A 25,604-nucleotide genomic window follows, 5' to 3' on the forward strand; every position below is an offset into this window, starting at 1 on the left:
TGGTCATTTATTAGATTCTGGGGTGGGGCGCGGGGTTGGCTTGGGTGGAGTCCATTGAAGTATGTCAGTAAAGTGTTGTTATGTCAAAGTATGAATCAAATCTGATCATAAATAAAGAAGTTATGGCAATTTAACTAAAATTTATTCTTTTGACCTTGAGAGTCAAGGTCATTCAAAGGTCAAGGTTAAATTCAACTTGCCAGGTACAGTACCCTCATGATAGTAAGAAAATATTTGAAGTTTGAAAGCAATAGCTTTGATACATTAGAAGTCAAGTGGATCTAAACACAAAATTTAACAAAATATTCAGTTACTAAGACAAAAAAAGGGCCATAATTCTTACAAAATGCTTGATACAGTTGTCTGCTCTTGATTATAGATTGGGGTCATGTTGGTAAAGAAGTTTGCAAAATATGAAAGCAATATGTTAAGGGACATTGAAAATATTTGAGTTGGTATGCAAACTTTAACATAGAATATGCATATTAATCTAAGTGAAACAAGATGTGTTTGTGAAACACAATGTCCCCCTACCTTGTAGGATGACCTTGACCCTTCACCACTCAAAATGTGCAGCTCCATGAGATACACATGCATTTCAAATATAAAATTGCTAGCTTCAATATTGCACACGTGACATTACAAGAGCAATTTTGACCCATATATTTGACCTTGAAGGATGACCTTGACCTTTTACCACTAAAAATGTGCAGCTCCATGAGATGCACATGCATGCCAAATATCAAGTTGCTATCTTCAATATTGCAAAAGTATTCATAAAATTAGCGATTTGGGCCACATATATTTGACCTCTGACCTTGAAGGATGACCTTGACCTTGACCTTTCACCACTCAAAATGTGCACCTCCATGAGAAACACATGCATGCCAAATATCAAGTTGCTATCTTCAATATTGCAAAAGAACTCATAAAATGAGCGATTTTGGCCACATATATTTGACATCTGACCTTGAAGGATGACCTTGACCTTTCACCACTCAAAATGTGCAGCTCCATGAGATACACATGCATTCCAAATATCAAGTTGCTATCTTGAATATTGAAATACTGCAAAAGTGTACATTAAATGAGCGATTTTGACCCATATATTTGACCTTTGACCTTGAAGGATGACCTTGACCTTTCACTACTCAAAATGTGCAGCTCCATGAGATACATGTGCATGCCAAATATCAAGTTGCTATCTTCAATATTGCAAAAGTTATTGCAAATGTTAAAGTTGGCGCAAACCAACCAACCAACCAACCAACAGACCAACAGACCAACCAACCAACAGACCAAAAACAATATGTCCCCCACTACTATAGTGGGGGACATAAAAAGGGCCATAATTCTTACAAAATGCTTGATACAGTTGTCTGCTCTTGTTTATAAGAAGTATGCAAAATATTAAAGCAATATGTCAAGGGACATACATTTGTAGAAAATATTTGGGGTGGTACACAAACTTTAACATTTGCACAGTCACGCTTACACTCACGCTTACGCTCACGCCGACGCCAGGGTGAGTAGGATAGCTCCACTATATATTTCATATATAATAGTTGAGCTAAAAATGCTTGATACAGTTGTCTGCTCTTGTTTATAGATTGTGGTCATGTTGGTAAAGAAATATGCAAAATATAAAAGCAATATGACAAGGTACATAGAAAATATTTGAGGTTGTACACAAACTTTAACATAGATTTATCAATAACATGCATATTCTAGGTAGAAAAAGGGCCATAATTCTTACAAAATGCTTGATACGGTTGTCTGCTCCTGTTTATAGATTGGGTCATGTTGGTAAAGAAGTATGCACAATATAATAGCAATATGTCAAGGGACATAGGAAATATTTGAGGTGGTACGCAAACTTTAACATTCCAACGCTCACGGTAACAGAAACGCCGACGGCGGGGTGAGTAGGATAACTCCACTATATATATTTAATATATAATAGTCGAGCTAATAATTTATGTTTATATTTACTGTGAATATATTAATGGACATGATAATAATTGTGCAAAAAAATGTTTAACAAGAGATGTGTTTGTCAAAAACACAATGCCCCCTATTGCGCTGCTTCGAAATAAAATTTCTGTGCCAGAACACATATACAAATAAACTTGATGGATGGTTCTTTGCTCTTTATTCAGTTGTTAACATAATGTTTCATATAATTCTTTAAATTAGTTGTGCAATATTTCCAAATCCATGTAATTCTCTAAGTAATTAACAACGTTTCCAAGACATGACAAAATCCGTCCAAATCCGTCCTGAGAGGACCCCAACCTACCCCACCTGGGGTTGGGTTCTGAATATATACCTCTAGCGTCTCTCCTATGGGTTGAATCCTTATTATATTTAGTGTCCAAAACGCATTGCTTATATACATGTATCGTTACATAAACATGTCAACTTGATGGGTCAAACCAATTTGTTGAAATACATATACGGGCGCATTTACCATCTGGCAAGTGCATATACACGACAACAAACGTCCATTTATCATGTAATCTGGTCACGACCTATAATTAACACGGACTGTAGCCAGTTGAAAACGTGTATCTGCTGTCAACAAACAAGTCGTCTCAGGCCACACTTATGTAGCCAGAGGGCATACATTATAGCGAACAAGATCTACGGTAAACATCAATTATGCGACATTTCAATATATCATTTGGCAGGTTTAGAAATTATCTCCCTTTTAAAGCTTATTACTTCCCTTGGATTGTATTTTTTTACTTTTGACCTTGAAGGATGACCTTGACCTTTCACCACTCAAAATGTGCAGCTCCATGAGATACACGTGCATGCCAAATATCAAGTTGCTATCTTCAATATTGCAAAAGTTATGGCCAATGTTAAAGTTTTCAGACGGACTGACGGATGGACCGACAGTTCAAATGCTATGTGCCACCCTACTGGGGGCATAAAAACTGCAATCACTGTATTATGTGAATTTGGAATCAGACAAGAAACTTCCAAAATGCACAATAAATACTATGGATTCATTTTATTTTGACAACATGAAACATTTACAGATTTATAAAATCTGGAATTTCCTTTGATCTTAAATTTATAGATTATTTTTATATTGTAGGATCATACAAGACTTCAAAAGCAAGGGTTTGTTGAACAAAAGTTTTTTGAGGTTGAGCAAACCTACAAAACATCTACCAAAATTAGTGTCCTACGCATACTATTGGTTTCACAATATCAAAGAACAAAACCCAAATATGGAACTGTTTCAATGAAGGAAACCAGAATATAAAAGAGTACATCACCCTTATAAAGTTGAGACTAGAAAGTTCTAGAATTTGAACTAAACAAGGAACTGTTTCAATGAAGGAAACAAGAACATTTTAGCGTAATCCATCATTAAGTTGAGACTAGAAAGTTCATTGTGTTTTGTCGTTACATAAATGAATGGCAAAGAATACCAAAAAAAGCTATCGGGTCAAATCATAATAGATTTAAGCATAAACAATACAGAAATTGTGACTGCTAGATAATCCAGCGTTCTGATTTATGAAATGGAGAGCTCACTTAATTCAAGGTTGAAACTTTTAGGGGAAAATAATGCATGCTAAGCACTTTTTTAAAAATATCTTACCAACAACTCCAGTTATAGAATACTAAATTGTAAATAACATCATTTATGATTTACCCAGAATAATGATGGGAAATATTTCCACATGCAATATTATCCCTTTTTGATTTTTCACATCCACTTTTAAAGACAATATATGAAGGTGGTTAGCATGCAAAGTTGTTAAGGTGATAATCATGCTTACAGGTAAACTAACTGTGTCTTGTTCTGTGAAAGCTGATCATAATGCATGTGCGTAAAGTGTCGTCCCAGATTAGCCTGTGCAGTCCGCACAGGCTAATCAGGGACAACACTTTCCACCTAAACTTGATTTTCGGTAAGGAGGGACTTCCTTTAAACTAAAAATACCATTAAAGCGGAAAGTGTCGTCCCTGATTAGCCTGTGCGGACTGCACAGGCTAATCTGGGACGACACTTTACGCACATGAATTAAACCCAGTTTTCTCAGAACAATACTCAACTTATTATGATTACAACAATGACAATGCTTATCATGACAATAAAGTGAAAAGAGGATAAAGAAGCAAATAATCAGCGAAATCAGGATTTAAATATGTTTTGCATTCATTAAAGCGCAATACAAATCATGTGATACAAAGGCTTTTTCACAAAAACACCTGTTATTTTATACTTCAAGCATCGAAGAAAACATGCCCCAGGGGGGGAAGCCTCCAAGGTAAAACAAACAAGCTTAAGGATATAACATCTTAAACTTGCCAAACTGCATAGAACAGAGATCATTGGTTCTTTGTTCAAATTTTATATGTAGATAATAATTCATCGCAATTACTAAGTTTGCTTTTACAAAGCAAATACTGTGGTTTTACGCTGGTGAAAACCAACTGGACAAAGAGCTGGAACAGTGCCAACATTCGATCTGAAAACAGCTGATTGCAGTAATGGGTCGATTGAAAGATTTAAATGTCATGCAGAAATCAGAACAGGATTTCACTGGTCTAAACATTAATAAACTTTATTTAACCTCCTTTATAAGGGCTTACATGATGCTCTTAAGAATATTGGGTTAATATTGGTAACACATATAGGAAGACTTGGGATAACATATCTTTTGTTGGGGTGATTTGCATTTGATCTTGTGTAATAACGAAAAAAACTGCATGTTAAATTCTTCATGATCAAATCGAATCAAATAACTTCAACAACTCCTTTTAAGACAGCACACTTAAACTATTAACGACTTTCTTTTGACTCAGGTGTCAGCTACCTATTAATGTCAGTAACCAGCTAATATGATGCTTTTAGCTTTATATCTTTATACCACTCTGATTCCATTTTTCTAATGAACATAATAACCTGAAATCTTATCATTGTCAGCCCAAAGTCAACATCCTACTAATGTTTCACTGCTTTGTTTTGTAAGAATGACTCAACATGCTTACTTGGACAACATTGATAATTAAAATGGACTTTCTGAGCTCAAACCATTCCCAATAGGACTGATTTCAATGTTATCTTCACTACTGTCATCATCCAGATAAACTTAGGAACACAAGAATCTGTATTTAATAAGCACACATGCCCCTGATTGGTGCAGGATTACCCAATTAGGTTTTTGGTGAAATAGTAATGGTCATAAGCAATAATTATATAAGTATTCAAGAGTTGTAGAAAGGCAGGTTAGGAGAGAAAGATGTATATTTTATAATCCAAATTTGGTGAATGTGACAGTTCTAATGTTAATGGGGAAAAAACAAGAACTATGTAAGATCATTATTCCAGGATGTAGAATAGAAATGATGGTGTCAGTCTAGCTAATTGTGATTGCAGTGAGCTGGGGTGCTGTTTAATTTAAAAGCACATAATTTTAATTTAAAACATGTCCACTTAGGTCAAAGGCAATGTCATGTTGGCTGATAACTAATGGTGAAAAGTGAATGGTCATTTGCAACACAGGTGTAAGTATCAAAAAGTTGTAGAAAGATGTGTTTGTTCTAGAAAAAACAAACTGTACATCATCTAAACCTGTCATAGTCCAGCAGAGCGCACTAAACAACAAATGTGATTATCACTACATTGTATATGCCTCCATTATAAATATGAGTTTGGGCATCATTATATGGATTCAGGTAATGGTTTTGGCAAACACAAATGATAAGATACATGTTAAATAAGGTAAACCAGTCACATATGATAATTCCCACAACTTGAAGGAAATAACAATATGAATCTTAGATAAAGGCCATATGCTTTTACCTTTGCGTGTCCCCGCTTGGCTGCCCATATTAGTGGTGTGTTGCCTGTCTTCTTGTCCTTGACATCTATACTGATCACATACTCTGTTCTGTTCCTCTGAAGAAAGTTCTCTATGCGCTCATAAACACCTTCCTGAAATTTAAGCACAATTTTAACTTTTTGCACTTATATCTCACTGATGGCATTAGAATGATATTAAATGAGCATACAAAAGACAAGAATAGAAACTTAAAAGTTGTAAAGAATACATAAAAGTGTAATGCAATTACGCGCAATGAAATGCTTTTTTGTATAACAAACATGAAAACTGCCATGATGGCTCCCTCTTATCATATTACCATGAACATTAACACAATTGTAATGTCCCTGAGCAGAAATTATCACATTTTTTAATCATGAACTGATCAGCCACTGGCTTACATCCCCGTATAACTATATAAGCTTAATTAAGTACACATACCCTCGCAGCTGCTATAAAAAGCTCCTCCAAATCAGGCCCCGTTTTGCCAAGCAGCTGTGTAGCAATGTCGTAATACTTCAGTCCCGCTGAGGACACTCTCGGCACACCAGTTTTCTTTGGGATGATGCCATTGGAGTTGCTATTGGTGGTTGCCATGGTAATACTGTTACCATAGAAACCATCAAGTGCACTTTCAGAGTCGACGTTTGGATTCTCTGGCATGGTTCTATAAGGACCACAAGCATAGCCACAGATATCCAGTGCCTTCCCTATCCCTGAGTGGATATCTGTAAAAGCAGAACAATTTTTCTCAAGGAGGCAATCAACAATACAACAAAATGACACTAATATTTCAGGACAGGAAAGTAAGTGGCATCTATTTATGCTACTCAAAATTTGCTAAGGCTCACTTTTTATAGTATGTGTAATTTGAAGTTCACCCCTAAATAGATTCAGCCAGCGTAACGCATCAATGATAAATCAATACATAAAAATAAAATCAAAAACACATTCTAATAAAAAAACCTGCAAAATAACATTTTAAAGTAAATTAAATTAAATTGAAGATAATATGAAAACAAAAAGTGATCCTTAGCCAAGTTTGAGTAGTATATGTTCTCACGCCAGACATTATGATCAGAACAAGATACATATATTATACACATACACAATAAAAAATGTAGAAAACTAGCATACTCGCAAAAATGTTATTATGTTGCTATATTTTCTACCACTTTTGATTTAAAACCACAGTTTTTTAACTTAAATTAAATGTGTTAATTATTTTACCTCTAAAGGAAAAAAGCCCACATCTTTCAGTCTCCAACTTTCAAAGCACAGCATAAATTCAATTAATATTCCTATCAATACATAATGAAAAGTTTGGATATAAAAACTATTTTGAATTGCAATAGGTATATGTGAGGTGTACACATATTTCATGTGCCCCAAATGCTTTACAGCCCATGAACCATAGCACAGTTCTATAGGAGTACAGTATAAGAAATCCAGATAACATCTAGTCACTGGTCTTGTCTCAAAGTTAAAATCATTGGCTGTCAGTTAGAAAAAACTTGATATACTCGATACACAGTTTTAAAGTGAGCTTGAAGTTACGGTAGTAGGATTGCACATTTAAGGGACTGTCAACCACGAACGACGAAAAAAAATAAAAGTTCTAAAATACCATATTTTTTTTACAGTTTTTAGTTTATATTGATTAAAATATAACGACTGGTATATTACATTACTTGAAAAAAGTTCATATGTTCAGTATATTTGGTAATAAAATTTCGCAATGTGAAATCGAAAGTGCATCGCGATAATAGGTGACATAACGATATACACACTATAACCAGGGATCATACTTTTTTTCGGTTTTGTCAGTCCTAAACTGATTGGGGTCATGAAAGACCGATTTAAAATCCCAAACAGTCGGTCCGATTCTGTTTGCTAAAATTCCCATGTCATGAAATCGATTACACAGTGCACATGCTAACACACCCTAATTCCCTAATTACATTCTTATCTGGATTAGGTGTGATAAACCATTCGCTGCAGTCGCTAAACCGGTCAGGACCAGTTTATTGCACGTCAGTCGACTAGTATCAGAGTATGACCCCAAGCAGCGAAGATTGTGAATGAGTCATGCGTGAATAATCCGTGTCAATATCAATCGATAATTTAACTGGCTTATACCTAGCACACTAATCGGTCTGTAATGTGTACTCATCCAAGATAAAATCGTTGACAGTTACTTCGGAGATGAAAACCTCGATGTTATCCTCGTGGAAATTGTGCATTTCATGCATGTTGCAGTAAACTTTCATATAAACAAAGAAGAAAATCGGATATTCTGCAATAATTGTGGGCGGACCTTATACACTGAAAGCACGCGCTGTAACTAAACAAAACATGCCGATACATTTTACACCAGCGTAATAATCCGGCAATAAATGAATGAAAGTCGTGGATCTGATCGACAGAACAACAGATAGTTATTTTTATGGGTGGAACTCCACATAAAATAGTACACAAAAAAAATAATATGCATTGTATAAATCTTTTGTAAATATCGTGTTAGAATCGAAATAATTTGTGTACTTTATTGTTTATTGATGAATAGCCCACGACCGGAAGTTTAGATGCGTGGTTTCAAATCATGAGTACAATGCACTCGTGATTTAATCCCTACGCATCTTAACTATCGGCCGTAGGTTATTCGACAACAAACTATAACTTAGGCCTACACGAATTATTTCTTCACTATTTAGTTTTGTTATTGTCAGTAGCCATCCTACGCACAGACATTTGTTTGGTTCAGTGCATGTTTGTAAGCTATTATCGAGTCGACAACAATTTAAAACATCGATATTGACTTACACAGATTAATAATATTGACAACGATGAAAAAAAGTCAGATAAAACAGCACACGAAACAACAATGAAATGGCAAATGATAAAACCAATTGAGAAATCTTGTATGTTCCGTTTAAAAAAATGCATACAGGAATTTTAATTGTACATTTATGATACCACCTTCATGAATGGCAAAATCAATGGTATATATTTTAACGTAATTTGTCATGCTTTCGGATAGAAATTTTTGGACACTTTTTCCCCATTTAAATCCAGACCGATTGATGTTGCGGGAAAATATGATCCCTGACTATAACTAACGCAAGTCGATTGATCATTTTATATATTAGATATATACAATTCACAAAGCATGCACAATTTTCATTTTTGGGTTTATACCACCTGACGATGATGATCAATCTACTGGCGTTATTTATAGTTAACTGGCAGTTACCTGGTAGACATACCCAGTAAAATGTATTACCAAATACACTGAAAATATGAAAACATAACAACATTTTTTCAAGTAATGTAATATACCAGTCATGATATTTAAATCAACATAAACTAATAATTGTAAAAAAATACGGTATTTTACAACTTTTCTTTCCTTTGTCATCGTGGTTGACAGTCCCTTTAAAAGAGCTGGAATGAATATTAAACCATCAGTTAATCAAGTACTTAATACACAATTTTACTTCATATGCATACAACTTTATTGTATGGCCTTCCTTAAATGAAAATATTCATTACCTATAAAATTGATACTTCTTCATACAAAACAGATGCTTTCGGAGCTTAAAATTAGTAAAGCCAAACCTAACTTTATTAACCTGTATATTTAGCATGTAAGGTAAATGCCCAAATTAGTTTTGCAAAATCCTCTTCTATGACTTACAAAATCTGTTGTGCACCATGTGGAATGGTAGGAATTATTGTTGAAAAATTAATTGACATTTGCATGTTTCATTTTATACAGGCTTTATGCAACTTGTGCAAGTTAGTAGACTCATGAGTCGGCAGCAACACCCTATGTATCAATAACAAAATACAGAACATGGCTTTTCAATATCGGCATCTATAAATAACAAGTAAGACCTTACCCGGGTACACAATAATCAATGTCTGGGAAGAAGCAGCCATTGGAAAAGAATAAAATTCAAATACAGAGCGATCAGTGCAAAATAAATTTAAATAGCAGGAATGATACAACGATTTAGCCCATTTTCGTACTGAATGCTTAGTGAATGTAACTATCCCATAGTGAGAAAATCAATGGCTGATTTGTTAGAAAATAGAATAGCATGGTACTCAGTCTCTAAAGGTTAAGTGATCCAAAATTTGTTTGTTATTCTTCATAATTTTTGTCACAATAAATATATATTACATTACGAGTTAAAATATAAGAGTAGGTTCAATAATGCATTAATTTATAAACATACTTGATATAATTTTTTTGCAATTAAAGTAAATTGTCTGTCTTGTAACAGCTTATTTTTTCTGCTAAGCTTACAAAAGCATATTATTTTGTTCTCTTGTTTTTGTATAGTACATTTATATTTAAAAGGAGTAGTTTATTTTTTTTTTTTTAATGCAGATGTTGAAACAAACATTAAAAAACTAAGTTGTGAAAATAAGTTTACTTTATTCCTTTCTGCACATTTTTTTTTTAATAAGCTACTTACATGTTCAACGCACCAAATATACCACAACATCAAATAATTCGTTACGAAGAAGACATTTAACACAACCCTTACTTAGAAATTTCTAAAATCATTTAAAACATTTTCTTTAAATGCCTACCCACAGTCAAATTACTTGCACATATCTACAAGTTTGTTTCACAAAATGATTTCCGTTCACTGTGAACCTCAAGCAGTGTCAATATTTTGATTTTCTCCGATTAACCTTGTAATCAGCTGTTACTGCGTCTATGTTTTGACCTAATCTTCTATATGGCTTTGTTCCAAGTCCTTCGCTTGACATGACCACATGACAAAATCAATGTTTCGATCATGTATGACGCAAAAATACCCATAATTGACAGTCTTGATCATGCTGAAGAAGAGCAATAATTTACAGTCTCTTAAATCTGGTGACATAAAACGCTGTAACTGAATCTTAAATTGTAAACAAATGCACATCTCAAGACACGATCATAAAAACATCTTTTACACTTGCTGAACTTAAACTGAAGTTTTTATCTTTTAATTGAACATAAAACAAGTATTTGTAAGTGAATTTTAAAAGCCTGTCAATGTAGATAAGCCTATTATGGGGCATGAGGGCTGCCAACTGATTTGCGTTGAAACAGTAGCAGTGAAATCTAGGTTCAGTGAACATGTTTACAATAAATTTCAATTCCTCTTATTCATGACATTGTATTAGAAATACAATTCTTAATAGATTTGAATGTCATTGAAAACCTGTATATTCTGGTTTAAATGAATGTTATGCATGATACTATTTAAAGGGACAAAGTGCCTGTTGTAAACTAGAAGCAAACTCAACTATGAACTTCAAATCATTATTGAACAATAAATCAAGTACATATATATTCATAATGTTAGGATTATTGAATATACTTGACAAGTTTTAACCCTTTGCATGCTGGGAAATTTGTCGTCTGCTTAAATGTTGTCTGCTGAATTTCTAAAATTAGCATTTTCTTTGATTTTTTTCAAAGAATACTATCAGAATAGCAAACAGTTTGGATCCTGATGAGACGCCACGTTTTGTGGCGTCTCATCTGGATCCAAACTGTTTGCAAAGGCCTTCAAAATCCGGTTCCAGCGCTCAAAGGGTTAACAGCAGCATATTATCAAGTTTGTGATACTGCACAATTATGAACATACATAGGTAGAAGCAACATCAGAATGTTGGCTATCATTAGGACTATTGCTGGTACTCTATACTTGTGTTTTTTTAAATCATATGAATGTCTGTCATGTATAAGATTATTTGTGGTTAGTATATAAAGCTGTCAATTGTCTAGGATGGAAGTGAAAAAAGGAGTTCACATCTCTGGGTTGAGCAATTATGCAATTATTTTCATTCTTGAACATGCATAATAAAACATACATACGCACATTCAAATGATGACAGAAGTATTTTATTACTTGAGGAATCTAAGCTCCGTGTTTAATAAGTACATGATAACACTCCACAGGGGGTTGAAAGTGATGAAATAAAAACTTCCCCAAATGCTTAACAGGAATATAATGAAAAAGCTAGGAGTTGAGTGTTCTAAATACTTTTTGACAACATTTTGCTTCTTTTATCTCTTTCAACAAGTGACATTATTAAATAAGTCGTGAAAACTGGGCTTAAGGCATGTGCGTAAAGTGTCGTCCCAGATTAGCCTGTGACGACACTTTACGAACATGCATTATGCCCAGTTTGCTCAAAACATGACTCATAATATCTACTTACTAAAGACTGCATAATCCATTTTGTCAAAATGTCTAATCTGATGCATTTGAATACATTAAATTTCCTATTTTGAATATAAAATAAAACACTTTTCATTTAATTTCTGAAAAAAAGTCACAACCATACTGTAGCACAATATTGACAGTAAATGTCAACACAAATGACATAATTGAAAATAATTTTAATCCTTAACCAGTTGTTATTAATGAGGTCATATAATTTGCATGTCTCAACATGCATAAGATCATTTTATCTCGTGCAGTGTCTATTTTACACATAAATTGAAATGCTGTATATCAAAGGCACTTGTTGAGATGTATCAATGAAGCACTTTTTGCATGATAATATAATAATGTTACCTGCATACATAAAAGACACACTAAAGGAAAGGTGTGAGACACAAAGCTATTGACATACTAGTGACTTCAAAGCTCCATAATATAGGATGCTAATTGGTGTAAATTTCCTTCAAAACAGCTGGCAATACACACACATCTGCAATGATGTAATATTAGAGATAATTTAATACCAATATTTCAAATCATTGGTCTAAAATGATCAAAGAATACCAACACAGTTTCCACAGATCTGTAATCAAGCATTCATTAAATTATATCACAAATCAAAGAAGACACAGTACTGCATTTCAGACTTGCTTGGTAATGCAGTGTGACAGTGAGTTAATAACAAATATTATAAATAGATTTCAATACACTATTTGAATGTGTACCCATATAAATATTCAGTTAATATAAATGCTTACTTGCATTTTGATTTCAAAGACTTAAACTTAAAAACTTAAGCAGTTTGCATATCATTTGTATCTATTTACTTGCATGAATTATTGTAAGTTTTAATACTCCGGGTACCATTTTAAGCAAAATATTCATGATCAAGTTCAGAAACACTAAACATACAGATTAAAGTGCATTATAATAAACAGAGCACTGCATGTATGCATACATTTCTAAACTAACAGCAAAAACATCAAACTGTCAAATCCAAACTAAGCAAATTTTACAGGAATATAGGTCCTGTTTATTTAAACAAACACAGGACCTACACTTTTTTAAAGGACCTATGGGTTACAGTTAATAATAAAATAACCCAGTTTCATTGCTGTCAGGGTTCATACAAAATCAAAGCGCTGAAGGCACTGAAGTTGTTTGCTATTGCATAATCTAAGACGCAACTCATTTTTCAAAATCATGTTATAGCTTTTTAAATCGCAAGCTTGAAATGAACACAACCCATTCAAAGTTATACAGAGTGTGTCTTAACGCACAGGTTGAGATGTGTGTGCACTGTTTATCCTCATATTTATGTTATAAAGATAACTAAGACAAAATAACAACAAAATGTCTCTTTTTTGACGTTCTGAAAGCATTAACAAGATGTGTTTGTGAAACACAATGTCCCCCTATATGATGTTTGACATTGTAGGATGACCTTGACCTTGTGAAGGATGACCTTGACCTTGACCTTTCACCACTCAAAATGTGCAGCTCAATGAGATACACATGCATGCCAAATATCAAGTTGCTATCTTCAATATTGCAAAAGTATTCATAAAATAAGCGATTTGGGCCACATATATTTGACCTCTGACCTTGAAGGATGACCTTGACCTTGACCTTTCACCACTCAAAATGAGCAGCTCCATGAGATGCACATGCATGCCAAATATCAAGTTGCTATCTTCAATATTGCAAAAGTATTCATAAAATGAGCGATTTTGGTCACATATAATTGACCTCTGACCTTGAAGGATGACCTTGACCTTTCACCACTCAAAATGTGCAGCTCCATGAGATACACATGCATGCCAAATATCAAGTTGCTATCTTCAATATTGCAAAAGTATTCATAAAATGAGCGATTTTGGCCACATATATTTGACCTCTGACCTTGAAGGATGACCTTGACCTTAACCTTTCACCACTCAAAATGTGCAGCTTCATGAGATACACATGCATGCCAAATATGAAGTTGCTATCTTTAAAATAGCAAAAGTTATTGCAAAATGTTAAAGTTGGCGCAAACAGACAGACAGACCAACAGACAGACAGGGCAAAAACAATATGTCCCCCACTAAAGTCAATATGTCCCCCACTACTATAGTGGGGGACATAAAAATATGATGAAAATGGTATAATGAGAACAAGTTAATATCAATTAAAATTTGCATTCACCATCATATTAAATGAATATTGTTGGAATATCGAATACCTATCACCAGGGATCATATTTTCCCGCAACATCAATCGGTCCGGATATAAATGGGGAAAAGTATCCGAAAATGTGTATCGGAAATCATGACAAATTACGTTAAAATATATACCATTGATTTTGCCATTCATGACGGTGGTATAATATATGTACAAGTAAAATTCCCTTAGGCATTTTTTTTAAAAACGGAACGAGTTTTCTCAACTGGTTTAATCATTTGGTATTTCATTGTTATTTCGTGTGCTGTTTTATCAGACTTTTTTCATCGTTGTCAATATTATTAATCTGTGTAAGTCTATACCGATGTTTTAAATTGTTGTCGACTCGATAATATCTTACAAACATGCACTGAACCAAACAAATGTTTGTGCTTAGATTGGCTACTGACAACAACAAACCAAATAATTAAGAAATAATTTGTTGTCAAATAACGCACGTACGATAGTTTAGATGCGTAGGGATTTAATCACGAGAGCGAAGCATTTGAAACCACGCATCTAATTTTCCGGTCGTGAGTTATTCAGCAACAAAGTATAAAGTACACGAATTATTTCGATTCTAACACGGTTTTACTAAAGATTTATTCAATGTATATTATTTTTCTTGAGTACTATTTTATGTGAAGTTCCTCCCATAAAAATAACTTTCGGCTGTTCTGTCGATCAGATCCGCGACTTTCATTCATAATTATATTACCGGATTATTACGCTGGTGGAAAATGTATCGGCATGTTTTGTTTAGTTACAGCGCGTGCATTCAGATGCGTCTTTTCGGATGCATCTTTAATCCGCTGTTCACAAGTTTTTGATTCTTGGTCTGACGTGCAATAAACTGGTCCTGACCGGTTTAGAGACTGCAGCGAATGGTTTATTACACCTAATCGAGATAAGAATGTCATTAGGGTGTGTTAGCATGTACACTGTGTAATCGATTTCATGACATGGGAATTTTAATTGCAAACAGAATCGGACCGACTGTTTGGGATTTTCAATCGGTCTTTCATGACCCCAATCGGTCTAGGACCGACAAAACCGAAAAAAATATGATCCCTGCCTATCACTCTAGAAATATAGAATATAGAACACTAATTCACTTTTTCGACTTAGCTGTTTTACCCAGCTTTTAACCTTACATGCCCTTTACATAACGCCAGCAGACACGCATGAATATATTCGAGTATTGCATAGGCTGATTCGAGTTAAAACCTCTAAATTTTTGCTACATCACTGTGACTGTGCACAGCGTCAAGGATGTAGCACTGTTAAGTGTAAGGAATTCCGGACTACTCTCTGTATGTTCAAACAACACAATTTGTGGCCCAGTTACAATTACAAGTAAAAATCCATCTTGCAGAATATCAGGGTCAGTACTCGGTCACTAAATCGTCCAGGGAAGATACAAGTGACTATCGATAAACAAAGTTTTGCTTTCAAGATGAGAAAACATAATACTACCGAAATAGAATAGTGTCAGGATAGGAAGAAAATCGTTTAATTATCTAATCACAAACGTTTGCCGTACTCTCAGCGATTTTTTTCCTTCTTCATAAAGTACCCGTAAAAGGTACTTTCCCAATTGTAAAACAAGAGGCCCATGAGGGCCTGATTCGCTCTACTGGTATAAACAATGTGCAAATTTGGAAAGAATAAGATGGAAACTGTGTACTTAATCGCGCAAACAAGGAGAATTTTCTCAAATTTAAGGGGAGATTATTGTGTACTTATTTCTCCAATACTTCTTGAGTTATCATACAGAAACCATCTGGTGGATGGACCGAAAGACATAAAAAGTTATCAAAGTTTTTCATCTGGAAACCATTTTACTATTTTAAGTCACTGTGACCTTGACCTTCGACCTAGTGACCTGAAAATCAATAGGGGTCATCTGCCAGTCATTATCAATGTACCTATGAAGTTTCATGATCCTAGGCGTAAGCATTCTTGAGTTATCATCCGAAAACCATTTTACTGTTTCAAGTCAATGTGACCTTGCCCTTTGACCTAGTGACCTGAAAATCAATAGGGGTCATCTGCCAGTCATGATCAATGTACCTATGAATTTTCATGATCCTAGGCCTAAGCGTTCTTGAGTTATCATCCGGAAACCATCTGGTGAACGGACGGACAGACGGACCAACATGTTCAAAACAATATAACCCCTCTTCTTCGAAGGGGGGCGTAAAAAGGGTTTGAGTCCTCATTGATACAAAGACACTGTGCAAGTTTGCCAAGAATTGGATGAAAATTATGGACTTTTATCACATAAAAAACAAAAGCACCGCCTTGCGGGTGCAGACCGCTCATCTATTTTCTTTTTAAAGGTGAAGGGACTCTCATTTTCAATCACAAAGGAGGGAGGGGTGGAGTGAAGAGGGGTGCATTGTGTGGGGGTGTGGACATTTATTACATTATCTTCCAAAAATGCGAAAAAAAGGAAACAAAAAATCGGTTGGGGGGGGGTGGGGGGGGTGGGGTGGGGGGATTCTTGGGTGCGATGGTTGGACGGTATTTCAAACATAAAATAATAAAAATAAATATTTGTGTTTTTTAACCGTTTCAAAAAAAAAAAATTGGGGGGGGGGTGAGGTGGGGGGGGGGGGGGTATAGTGTGAGGGTGTGGTGGTAATTTGTGAGATGATCTTAAAAAAAAAAAAAAAAAAAAAAAAAAAAAAAAAATTTAGGGGGGGGGATTCGGATGGGGAGAGGGGGGGTGGGGGGGGGGGATTCTTGGGTGCGATGGTTGGACGGTATTTCAAACATTTGTTTTTTAACTGTTTAAAAAAAAAAATTGGGGGGGGGTGGGGTGGGGGGGTATAGTGTGAGGGTGTGGTGGTCATTTGTGAGATGATCTTAAAAAAAAAAAAAATAGGGGGGGGGAAGGGGGGGAAGGGGGGGAAGGGGGGGGGGGGGCACGGGCGATGGTTTGGGTGGAGTCTATTGTGGTATGTCAGGTAAGAGTAGTTTTGTCAAAGTATCAATCAAATCTAATCATAAATAAAGAAGTTATGGCAATTTTAGGAAAATTTAATAATTTAACCTTAAGAGTCAAGGTCATTCAAAGGTCAAGGTAAAATTCAACTTGCCAGGTACAGTAACCTCATGTCATAGCATGAAAGTATTTGAAGTTTGAAAACAATAGCCTTGATACTTAAGAAGTAAAGTGGATCGAAACACAAAATTTAACCATATATTCAAAGTTACTAAGTCAAAAAAGGGCCATAATTCCGTAAAAATGACATCCAGAGTTATGAAACTTGTCCTTTTACTGTACCCTTATGATAGTTTGCGAGTGTTCCAAGTATGAAAGCAATATCTATGATACTTTAGGGGTAAAGTGGACCAAAACACAAAACTTAAGCAAACTTTCAATTTTCTAAGTATAAAGGGCCCATAATTCAGTCCAAATGCCAGTCAGAGTTACATAACTTTGCCTGCACAGTCCCCTTACGGTAGTTAATAAGTGTTGCAAGTATGAAAGCAATAGCTTTGATACTGTAGGAATAAAGTGGACCTAAACACAAAACATAACCAAATTTTCAATTTTCTAAGTATAAAAAGGGCACATAATTCTGTCAAAATTCCAGTCAGAGTTACATTACTTTGCCTGCACAGTCCCCTTATGATAGTTAGTAAGTGTTGCAAGTATGAAAGCAATAGCTTTGATACTTAAGGAATAAAATGGACCTAAACACAAAACTTAACCAAAATTTTCAATTTTCTAAGTATAAAAAGGGCACATAATTCTGTCAAAATGCACGCCAGAGTTACCTCACTTTGCCTGCCCAATCCCCTCATGATAGTAAGTAAGTGTACCAAGTTTGAATGCAATAGCATTGATACTTTCTGAAAAAAGTGGACCTAAACGCAAAACTTAACCAAAATTTTCAATTTTCTAAGTATAAAAAGGGCACATAATTCAGTCAAAATGCATGCCAGAGTTATCTAACTTTGCCTGCCCAGCCCCTTCATGATAGCAAGTAAGTGTACCAAGTTTGAATGCAATAGCATTGATACTTTTTGAGAAAATTGGACCTAAACGCAAAACTTAACCGGACGCCAACGCCGACGCCAAGTTGATGACAATAGCTCATAATTTTTTTTCAAAAAATAGATGAGCTAAAAATGAATTTTCATTATTTTCTAAAATTCAAGGGGAGATAATTCTGGACTTATAACTCATTGCTCATTTTCAATAGGGTTTGACTCATCATTCAGAAAAAGACACTGCGCAAGTTGGGAAATAATTGGATGAAAACTGTGGACTTTATTGCGTAAACAAGCCTTATTTCACAATTTTATCAAATTCAAGGAGAAATAATTCTGGACTTTTTACTCTGATGTAACCCATTTTCATTAATATAAAGACACTGAACAAGTTTGAAAAGAATCGGATGAAAACTGTGGACTTAATCGCGTAAACAAGAAACAGTCTAACGCACCCATGCACGGACGACGGAAACCACGCCATGAAACAAGCTCTTCAGGCCTTCGGCCAGTAAAGCTAAAAACTACACAATTCCCAATTGCAGTCTAAATAATTCCCAAAATGAAAGAAAAATTTCGTCAATTTTGTTCTAAAAGTGCATTATCTGCAAGTAAACTATTAAAATGAGCACTGACACTGAACATTTCAAGCCAAAATGAATTTAAATCGATTTTTTAGTTGATTTGTGCTATTGATACCAAGTAAACTAAAAAGACCCATAATTCCCAATTGGCAGATTTCAAGATGCGATTTTCCCAATTTTAGGGTTTTTCGCGCTAATTTTCCCAATTGGTATGGTACAGGTACTTTTCCCAATTGGAGAAGAAAAATCGCTGACTCTGTAAGCACGGTATGGAAATTGTTCCTGAATGCCTCTACTTACACTTATGCTTGGTTTGACTTTAAAAAATAACACACATTTCATGCGGTGAATATGCGACTAACAAGTGAAAAAAACACAATAGTTAAATTTAATTTGTGTGCAAGCTTACCTCGATTAAAATTAGCATAAAAATCCATTCTAACGCATTTTCTTTGTAGGTAAATCCATCATATTACTTAATATTGACATGGAATAAAAATCTACATGTACTAGTATTGTCACGTTGCGGTAGATGTCAGATCTTGTTAACAGTCAATAGCTATCTAATTATATTCCAATTACCACTATCCTTTTTTCATTTGGCATTTGTATATGTGTTCTCTTAATGTGACTATAATTATCAACAAATCACCTAACTAATTGCTGAAATTACTTGTAGACGAGACAATTTACAAAGAAGATCTATACTGACTCACCCAAAATACATTCTATTTATTTAAGGCCATACTTAACATTTTTAGTAATAATTACAGTATAATTTACTATCACTTTACTAATAAATTACTATTTCACAAATATATACATCTAGATATATTGCCTTTTTTCAATGTTTGTCCAAATTAAAATGATTTTGTTTTTAAATAAGGTTTTTATTCAGAGGAGAATTTTAAGAAAAATATATACATTTGAGAAGGGGTATGGGGCTGAATTTGGTCACTAATAAGCCCTAAGCAATATATTTATGTTAACCATTTGCATGCTGGGAAATTCGTCATCTGCTAAAATGTCGTCTGCTGAATTTTTAAAATTAGCATTTTCTTCGATTTTTTTCAAAGAATACTATCAGAATAGCAAACAGTTTGGATCCAGATGAGACGCCACGTTCTGTGGCGTCTCATCTGGATCCAAACTGTTTTCAAAGGCCTTCAAAATTCGGTTCCCGCACTGAAAGGGTTAATAATTTAATCTAAATTCAGTCCTCTTACTATTTTACATGTACTAAACATGCATATTATCTGCATTAATTAATGACAAATCAAACCAGAAAAAGGACCATGGATTGGAATTGTATTCATTCACCCATAACACCATGACACAGTGCCATTTATTAAATGATGATGCAGATGACATCTTAAGAACTGATTTCTGACTATGTAACACTAGACATATGAATTTGAGTGTTAGAACTTGGTTCTTATGCAAAATACTCATCCTGGTCATCAGTTAACCCATTTATGCCTAGTGGGCTCTCCCGTCTTTCTCAATTGGATGAATTTATTTCCAAAATTGGGGATGTCTAGTATATTTATTTCTATATTTAGAATATTTCTTACAGAAATTGCTTTAAGCAAACAGCGCAGACCCAGATGCGACGTCTCAACAAAGACATACATAAGCCAAAGACTCCATAATTTATTTGTTATATTTGACCTTGCAATCTGACCTCTTACTTCTGCTTTAAATATTATGCTGATCAAATCAATGCTCTGGCCAACATACGCAAGATAACTTTCTCATAAAAGACCCTAACCTTTGACAAAATGACCTGATCACTGTAGATAAAAGAAGCTGGTTCTTGCGCTTCACACTTTGTCTCACCATGCATAAGCTTATCATATGTACAGTTATTCACAAATTAACCTAGGTTGGATAGAGATAGACACCGTTTTTATGATATAATTATGATATTTTAAATTTGACCTTGACCTTGGAAAACGTGTTGTTGCATTCAGAGTCATAATGATTGAATCTTCTATCATGGAATTAAAAAGGTACTTAAATATGACTAAGTCATATTCTGGATATGCTTGCTCCACCGCCCAGTTGCCTGAATTCACAGATGAAACTTGCCAAGGCATTCCCATAATTTGACCTTTTTTTAATAGGCTTGTATAAAATGGACACTCTTCACAACTTCACAAGTCAAACAAGCACACATCAAATGGGCAAGAGGTATACACAGCTGACAGTAAAACATTTAACTCTTTCAGTGCTGGAACAGAATTTTGAAGGCCTTTGCAAACAGTTTGGATCCAGATGAGATGCCACAAAACGTGGCGTCTCATCAGGATCCAAACTGTTTGCTATTCTGATAGAATTCTTTGAAAAAACACACGAAGAAAATGCTAATTTTAGAAATTCAGCAGACGACATTTTAGCAGACGATAAATTTCCCAGCATGCAAAGAGTTAAATACTTCCTCTGGCATTTACTGAAAAAGTTTTACAATGAATTGCCCTCGTTCAGCATAAAAAAAATACTATTTCAAATACCTGTTCATTCTTCAATGAATATCAGCAAGTTTCCAACAAGGCACTTCAAGCTGTTCAGCTGTTTAAACTGAAACAAAGAATAATATGCAACTTGTTCAACCTGGTAAATCATTTAATCAGTACACTGTGTGTTGTCGAAAATAGTCTTAAAGAGCAAGGATCACTAAGAACAATTAATAAGACAATAAAGACAGGTTGAAAAGGCTAAACACCACTACTGGTTGGTTCTAAAAAATAGCATCCAGAGATTCTTTATAAGGCTGAGGATTTGAATTAAAGCAAGATAAAATAATTACAACTGTAAATAATTTTGATATTATACAAACATGTGTGTGAATGCATCATAAATACACATGAGTTGCAACCTTGAACGGAGACACTTACTTACAATGAGATACACTTTCTGAATGTCTTTAGTTGCAATCTTAGAAGCTTGATGTCAAACTGGGCTGGACCATGTTTATTTCAAGATAGACACACTTGACCCAATAGATAAAGCACCAATTGCAGTATTTATCATGGGAAACTGAGCATTCATGTCATAAGATAATTAGACAATCAGATTGCAGGTGTCAATGCCTTATCGTCATAGCGATAACATTAACCCTTTGCATGCTGGGAAATTTATCGTCTGCTAAAATGTCATCTGCTGAATTTCTACAATTAGCATTTCTTCGAATTTTTTTCAAAAATTACTATCAGAATAGCAAACAGTTTGGATCCAGATGAGACGCCACATTCTGGATCCAAACTGTTTGCAAAGACCTTCAAAACTCGGTTCCCGCATTGTTAGGGTTAAAAATATGCAGAACATTCCTCACAGTATGCCTACATTGCTCACAGTTAAAATCACAAAGGTAAAACATTTAATTAAGTAATAAATTAACCAAACTTTTTCACCGATTTGCCATAGATCTTATTTTTAATAAATCATAATTTGAATCAAGAGGGCCATGATTACCCTTACAGACAACAATATTAACTCTTTCAGTGCTGAAACCAAATTTTAAAGGCCTTTGCAAACAGTTTGGATCCAGATGAGACGCCACAGAACGGGGCGTCTCATCAGGATCCAAACTGTTTGCTATTCTGATAGTATTCTTTGAAAAAAATCGAAGAAAATGTTAATTTTAGAAATGCAGCAGACGACAAATTTCCAAGCATGCAAAAGGTTATTGATGTAGGACTAGGTGATAAAGTCTGTGACCACACTTGACAGATTCGAACATGGCCATCATATTGTTGAAATAAACATGCCTACCAAGTTTCATTAAGACAGAGTCATAAATGAGGCCTTTGAGTGTTTTTATAATAAATATTTGATCATGTGGCCTAGTTTACTGCCATATCTGACACAGATTTAAACTTAGCCTAAATATTGTTAAAATAACCAGGCTGACCAAGTTGACTAGAGTCATCAATTTTGCCCTTACATGTATATATTTTTAATGATTCAACTCGAACCTAGTTTCAAGATGAAAGTGATCCAGATTTAAACAAGGCTTAAATATTGTCAAGATAAACATTATGACAAAGTTCTATAAAAATTAAATAATTAATGTGGCCACAAGATTGGTTAAAAGGTTTTTATATAATTTGACCTGTGACCTAGTTTAAGGAAACCCATAAACTTTAGTTCAAATCAGCCTAGTTATTGTCAGGATAACCTTTGTGACTATGATTAATTAAGATTGAGTTGTAACTGTGGCCACTTTTGTGGAATAACAAAGGTTTTGTAAGAAAAAACCTGATGGCCTAGTTTTTTGGTCACATGTGACACAGATTTGACTTAATTCTAGATATTCTCATGATAAACATTCTCAACTAGTTTCGTAAAATTAAGGCATACTTGTAATCTCTATAGGGTTTTTTGTAAGATTCTACATGGTGACTTAAGTGTAGTAACTTTATTAGGACAATTATATTACCAACCAATTCAAAAGACAACAAGAACTATGTTTGTGAAACACAATGCCCACTACTGCGAGGCTTTGAAGCCATATATTTAACCTTTGACCTTGAAGGATGGCCTTGACCTTTTACCACTCAAAATGTGCAACTCCATGAGATACACATGCATGCCAAATATCAAGTTGCTATCATCAATATTGAAAAAAGTTATGACCAAGTTTTAAGTTTTGGGACAGACACACACAAACAATGACAGACAGACACATACAATGACAGACAGACAGGCCAAAAACTATATACCCCCAATCATTCGATCCGGGGGCATAAAAAAAGTTTTTTTCATTTACCTAATCTCACTAGATTATACCAGACCTTGTTCTTCTTTAACCAAAAAATAGGTAATAACTTTTATAGTGTTTTTGTATCATTATGACGTTCACACTGGTTTACAACTCTAAATATAGTAATAAAAAATAACTAAATTTAAAACATGTTCTATTTAAATATATGGTGAAACTTTAAGTTTAGAGTGAAGATTTTTTTTTTATTTATTTATACATTTTCACGATTATTCTTCATTAAACAGCCAACTGTACTGCTTACTTTTGCATTAAATCTTGACACAGAACAGGCAACATTTAGCAACATCAAAGATTGAAACAAGTACAATTTAATTTAACCAATCAAAAACTGTTTGTGAAGCCTCCATCACAAATCAAGATGCAATATTTTTTATGTTCTAAGAATCGCAATTTGAGTTTGATACATCACCAGCAAAGAAAGCAAGTTTCGACTTGTTGGCTAAAGCCATTTTATTTGAAAGTTTATCTATTTATCTACAGAAGTAAAATATAAAATAAACCAGTCCATATGTTTACATATTCCTTACCTAGTTTTGTTATCATTTTTAAAATAAACAAAGTTTTACATATTTTTGTTGTCCTACATGAGGACCGACCGGTTCAGGAATAATACCTGACCTCAGCCAATTTTATAGGAAATGTCTGAGGCCCAACGTCATTTGCATGGGTTTCTATTAGATCAAATATATCATGTGAAAAAATGGGACTATGGTGTATCTTTATTTTGGCAATTACCGGTATAAAATATTATTAAAGACATTTATTGGTATTATGCACATTTCATTTTATTGAGCTACATTTTTAGACACACTTTTATTACATAATTTGATATGTTGATTCCTTTCAGACTTAAGTAATTAAAGGGGCCTTTTCACAGATTTTGGCATATTTTGAAGTTTGTCATCAAATGCTTTATATTGATAAATGTTAACATTGGATCTTAAACGCTCCAGTAAAAAATCAAGAATAAAATTAAAAAAAGGAAAAAAAGTAGCCCGCAGCAGGGCTCGAATCAGTGACCCCCGGAGTCCTGGAGCAAGTCTGAAGTAAAAACGCATTAGCCCTCTCGGCTATTCCGCCGAGTATACACAGTTTAAGTATTTTATAGCTTATATAAGCAATCTTCGTAGTTTCGTAAATTTAAACGACAACAACAGAACTCTCCAAATTATTCAATCGTTTCGCATTGCAACGCTTTATAATTTATAGGTTTTCAAATCGTCAAAAGATACATATAATGGCTATATTGGACTATGGTAAATGTTCAGTAATACTGTTTCCTCACAAATATCACAACTAAAACGAAAATTTGCGAATCTGAAACAACTATTTTCAATTTTGTCAATTTACCAAACCATGAAAAGATCCCTTTAATACTGTTAAATGTATTATGTTTTATGGTTTTATATCATGACTCCTGCTCCCTTTCGCAATGGTCACCAAATGCTGAAGTTTATGAAGAGTGGCAATAAAAAAAAAATATTGCCAAAACAAGTGGCCATTTACATTTACCGGTATTAGATTTGAGCATCATGCTGGTCAATGCAGGTGTGCAATGTTGAACATTCAATTGGCTATTAAACTTTGTGCAATCATTCATAGATGATGCCTTGATTAATTGACTTGTGCAATTTAACTATGATTCTGCAGTTAAATGGCCCATTAAAACAACACCCAAAAATGAAAATGACAGTCAAATCTCTGCATGATGATTGCATCTGATTTGAAGAAGGAATCAAACAAGGGTACAATCTAAACTTGCCAGTTTCATTTTAGTATATTTTCCCTACCCAGGGTACATTAAAGTATACTTCAAAACTCCCAGTGTACATTTAAGTAGTACCCTAGCCAATCCAGCATTCCTTAGATCTAAGGCCAAAAAAAAGGTCTGTTAAGATCTAAGGCCGTTTCCGGTCGCCCGACCATGTCTCCTGAATCGGCG

The 25,604-nt window shown here is 34.4% G+C and overlaps 1 protein-coding gene across 6 annotated transcripts in view; it reads right to left on the bottom strand.

Annotated features, from left to right (window-relative positions):
- The window catches only part of LOC127852295 (uncharacterized), an 89,252-nt gene that overhangs the window by 59,455 nt on the left and 4,193 nt on the right, over positions 1–25,604 (bottom strand). For 2 of the 6 annotated variants that reach the window (XM_052386220.1, XM_052386214.1), the window contains exons 1-3: positions 12,081–12,198; positions 6,291–6,577; positions 5,831–5,962 (exon numbers count right to left, since the gene is read on the bottom strand). In XM_052386220.1, the coding sequence (XP_052242180.1) occupies positions 5,831–5,962; positions 6,291–6,577; positions 12,081–12,126 (465 nt within the window). In that variant the 5' untranslated portion in view covers positions 12,127–12,198. Of the gene's footprint in view, positions 1–5,830; positions 5,963–6,290; positions 6,578–7,079; positions 7,242–10,333; positions 10,539–12,080; positions 12,199–21,389; positions 21,457–25,604 lie in introns of those variants that run through there. The other 4 variants (XM_052386216.1, XM_052386215.1, XM_052386218.1 and 1 more) reach the window with 4 other exon arrangements.

The sequence above is a fragment of the Dreissena polymorpha genome, chromosome 12 (genome assembly GCF_020536995.1).
Source record: "Dreissena polymorpha isolate Duluth1 chromosome 12, UMN_Dpol_1.0, whole genome shotgun sequence".
Taxonomy (NCBI): domain Eukaryota; kingdom Metazoa; phylum Mollusca; class Bivalvia; order Myida; family Dreissenidae; genus Dreissena; species Dreissena polymorpha.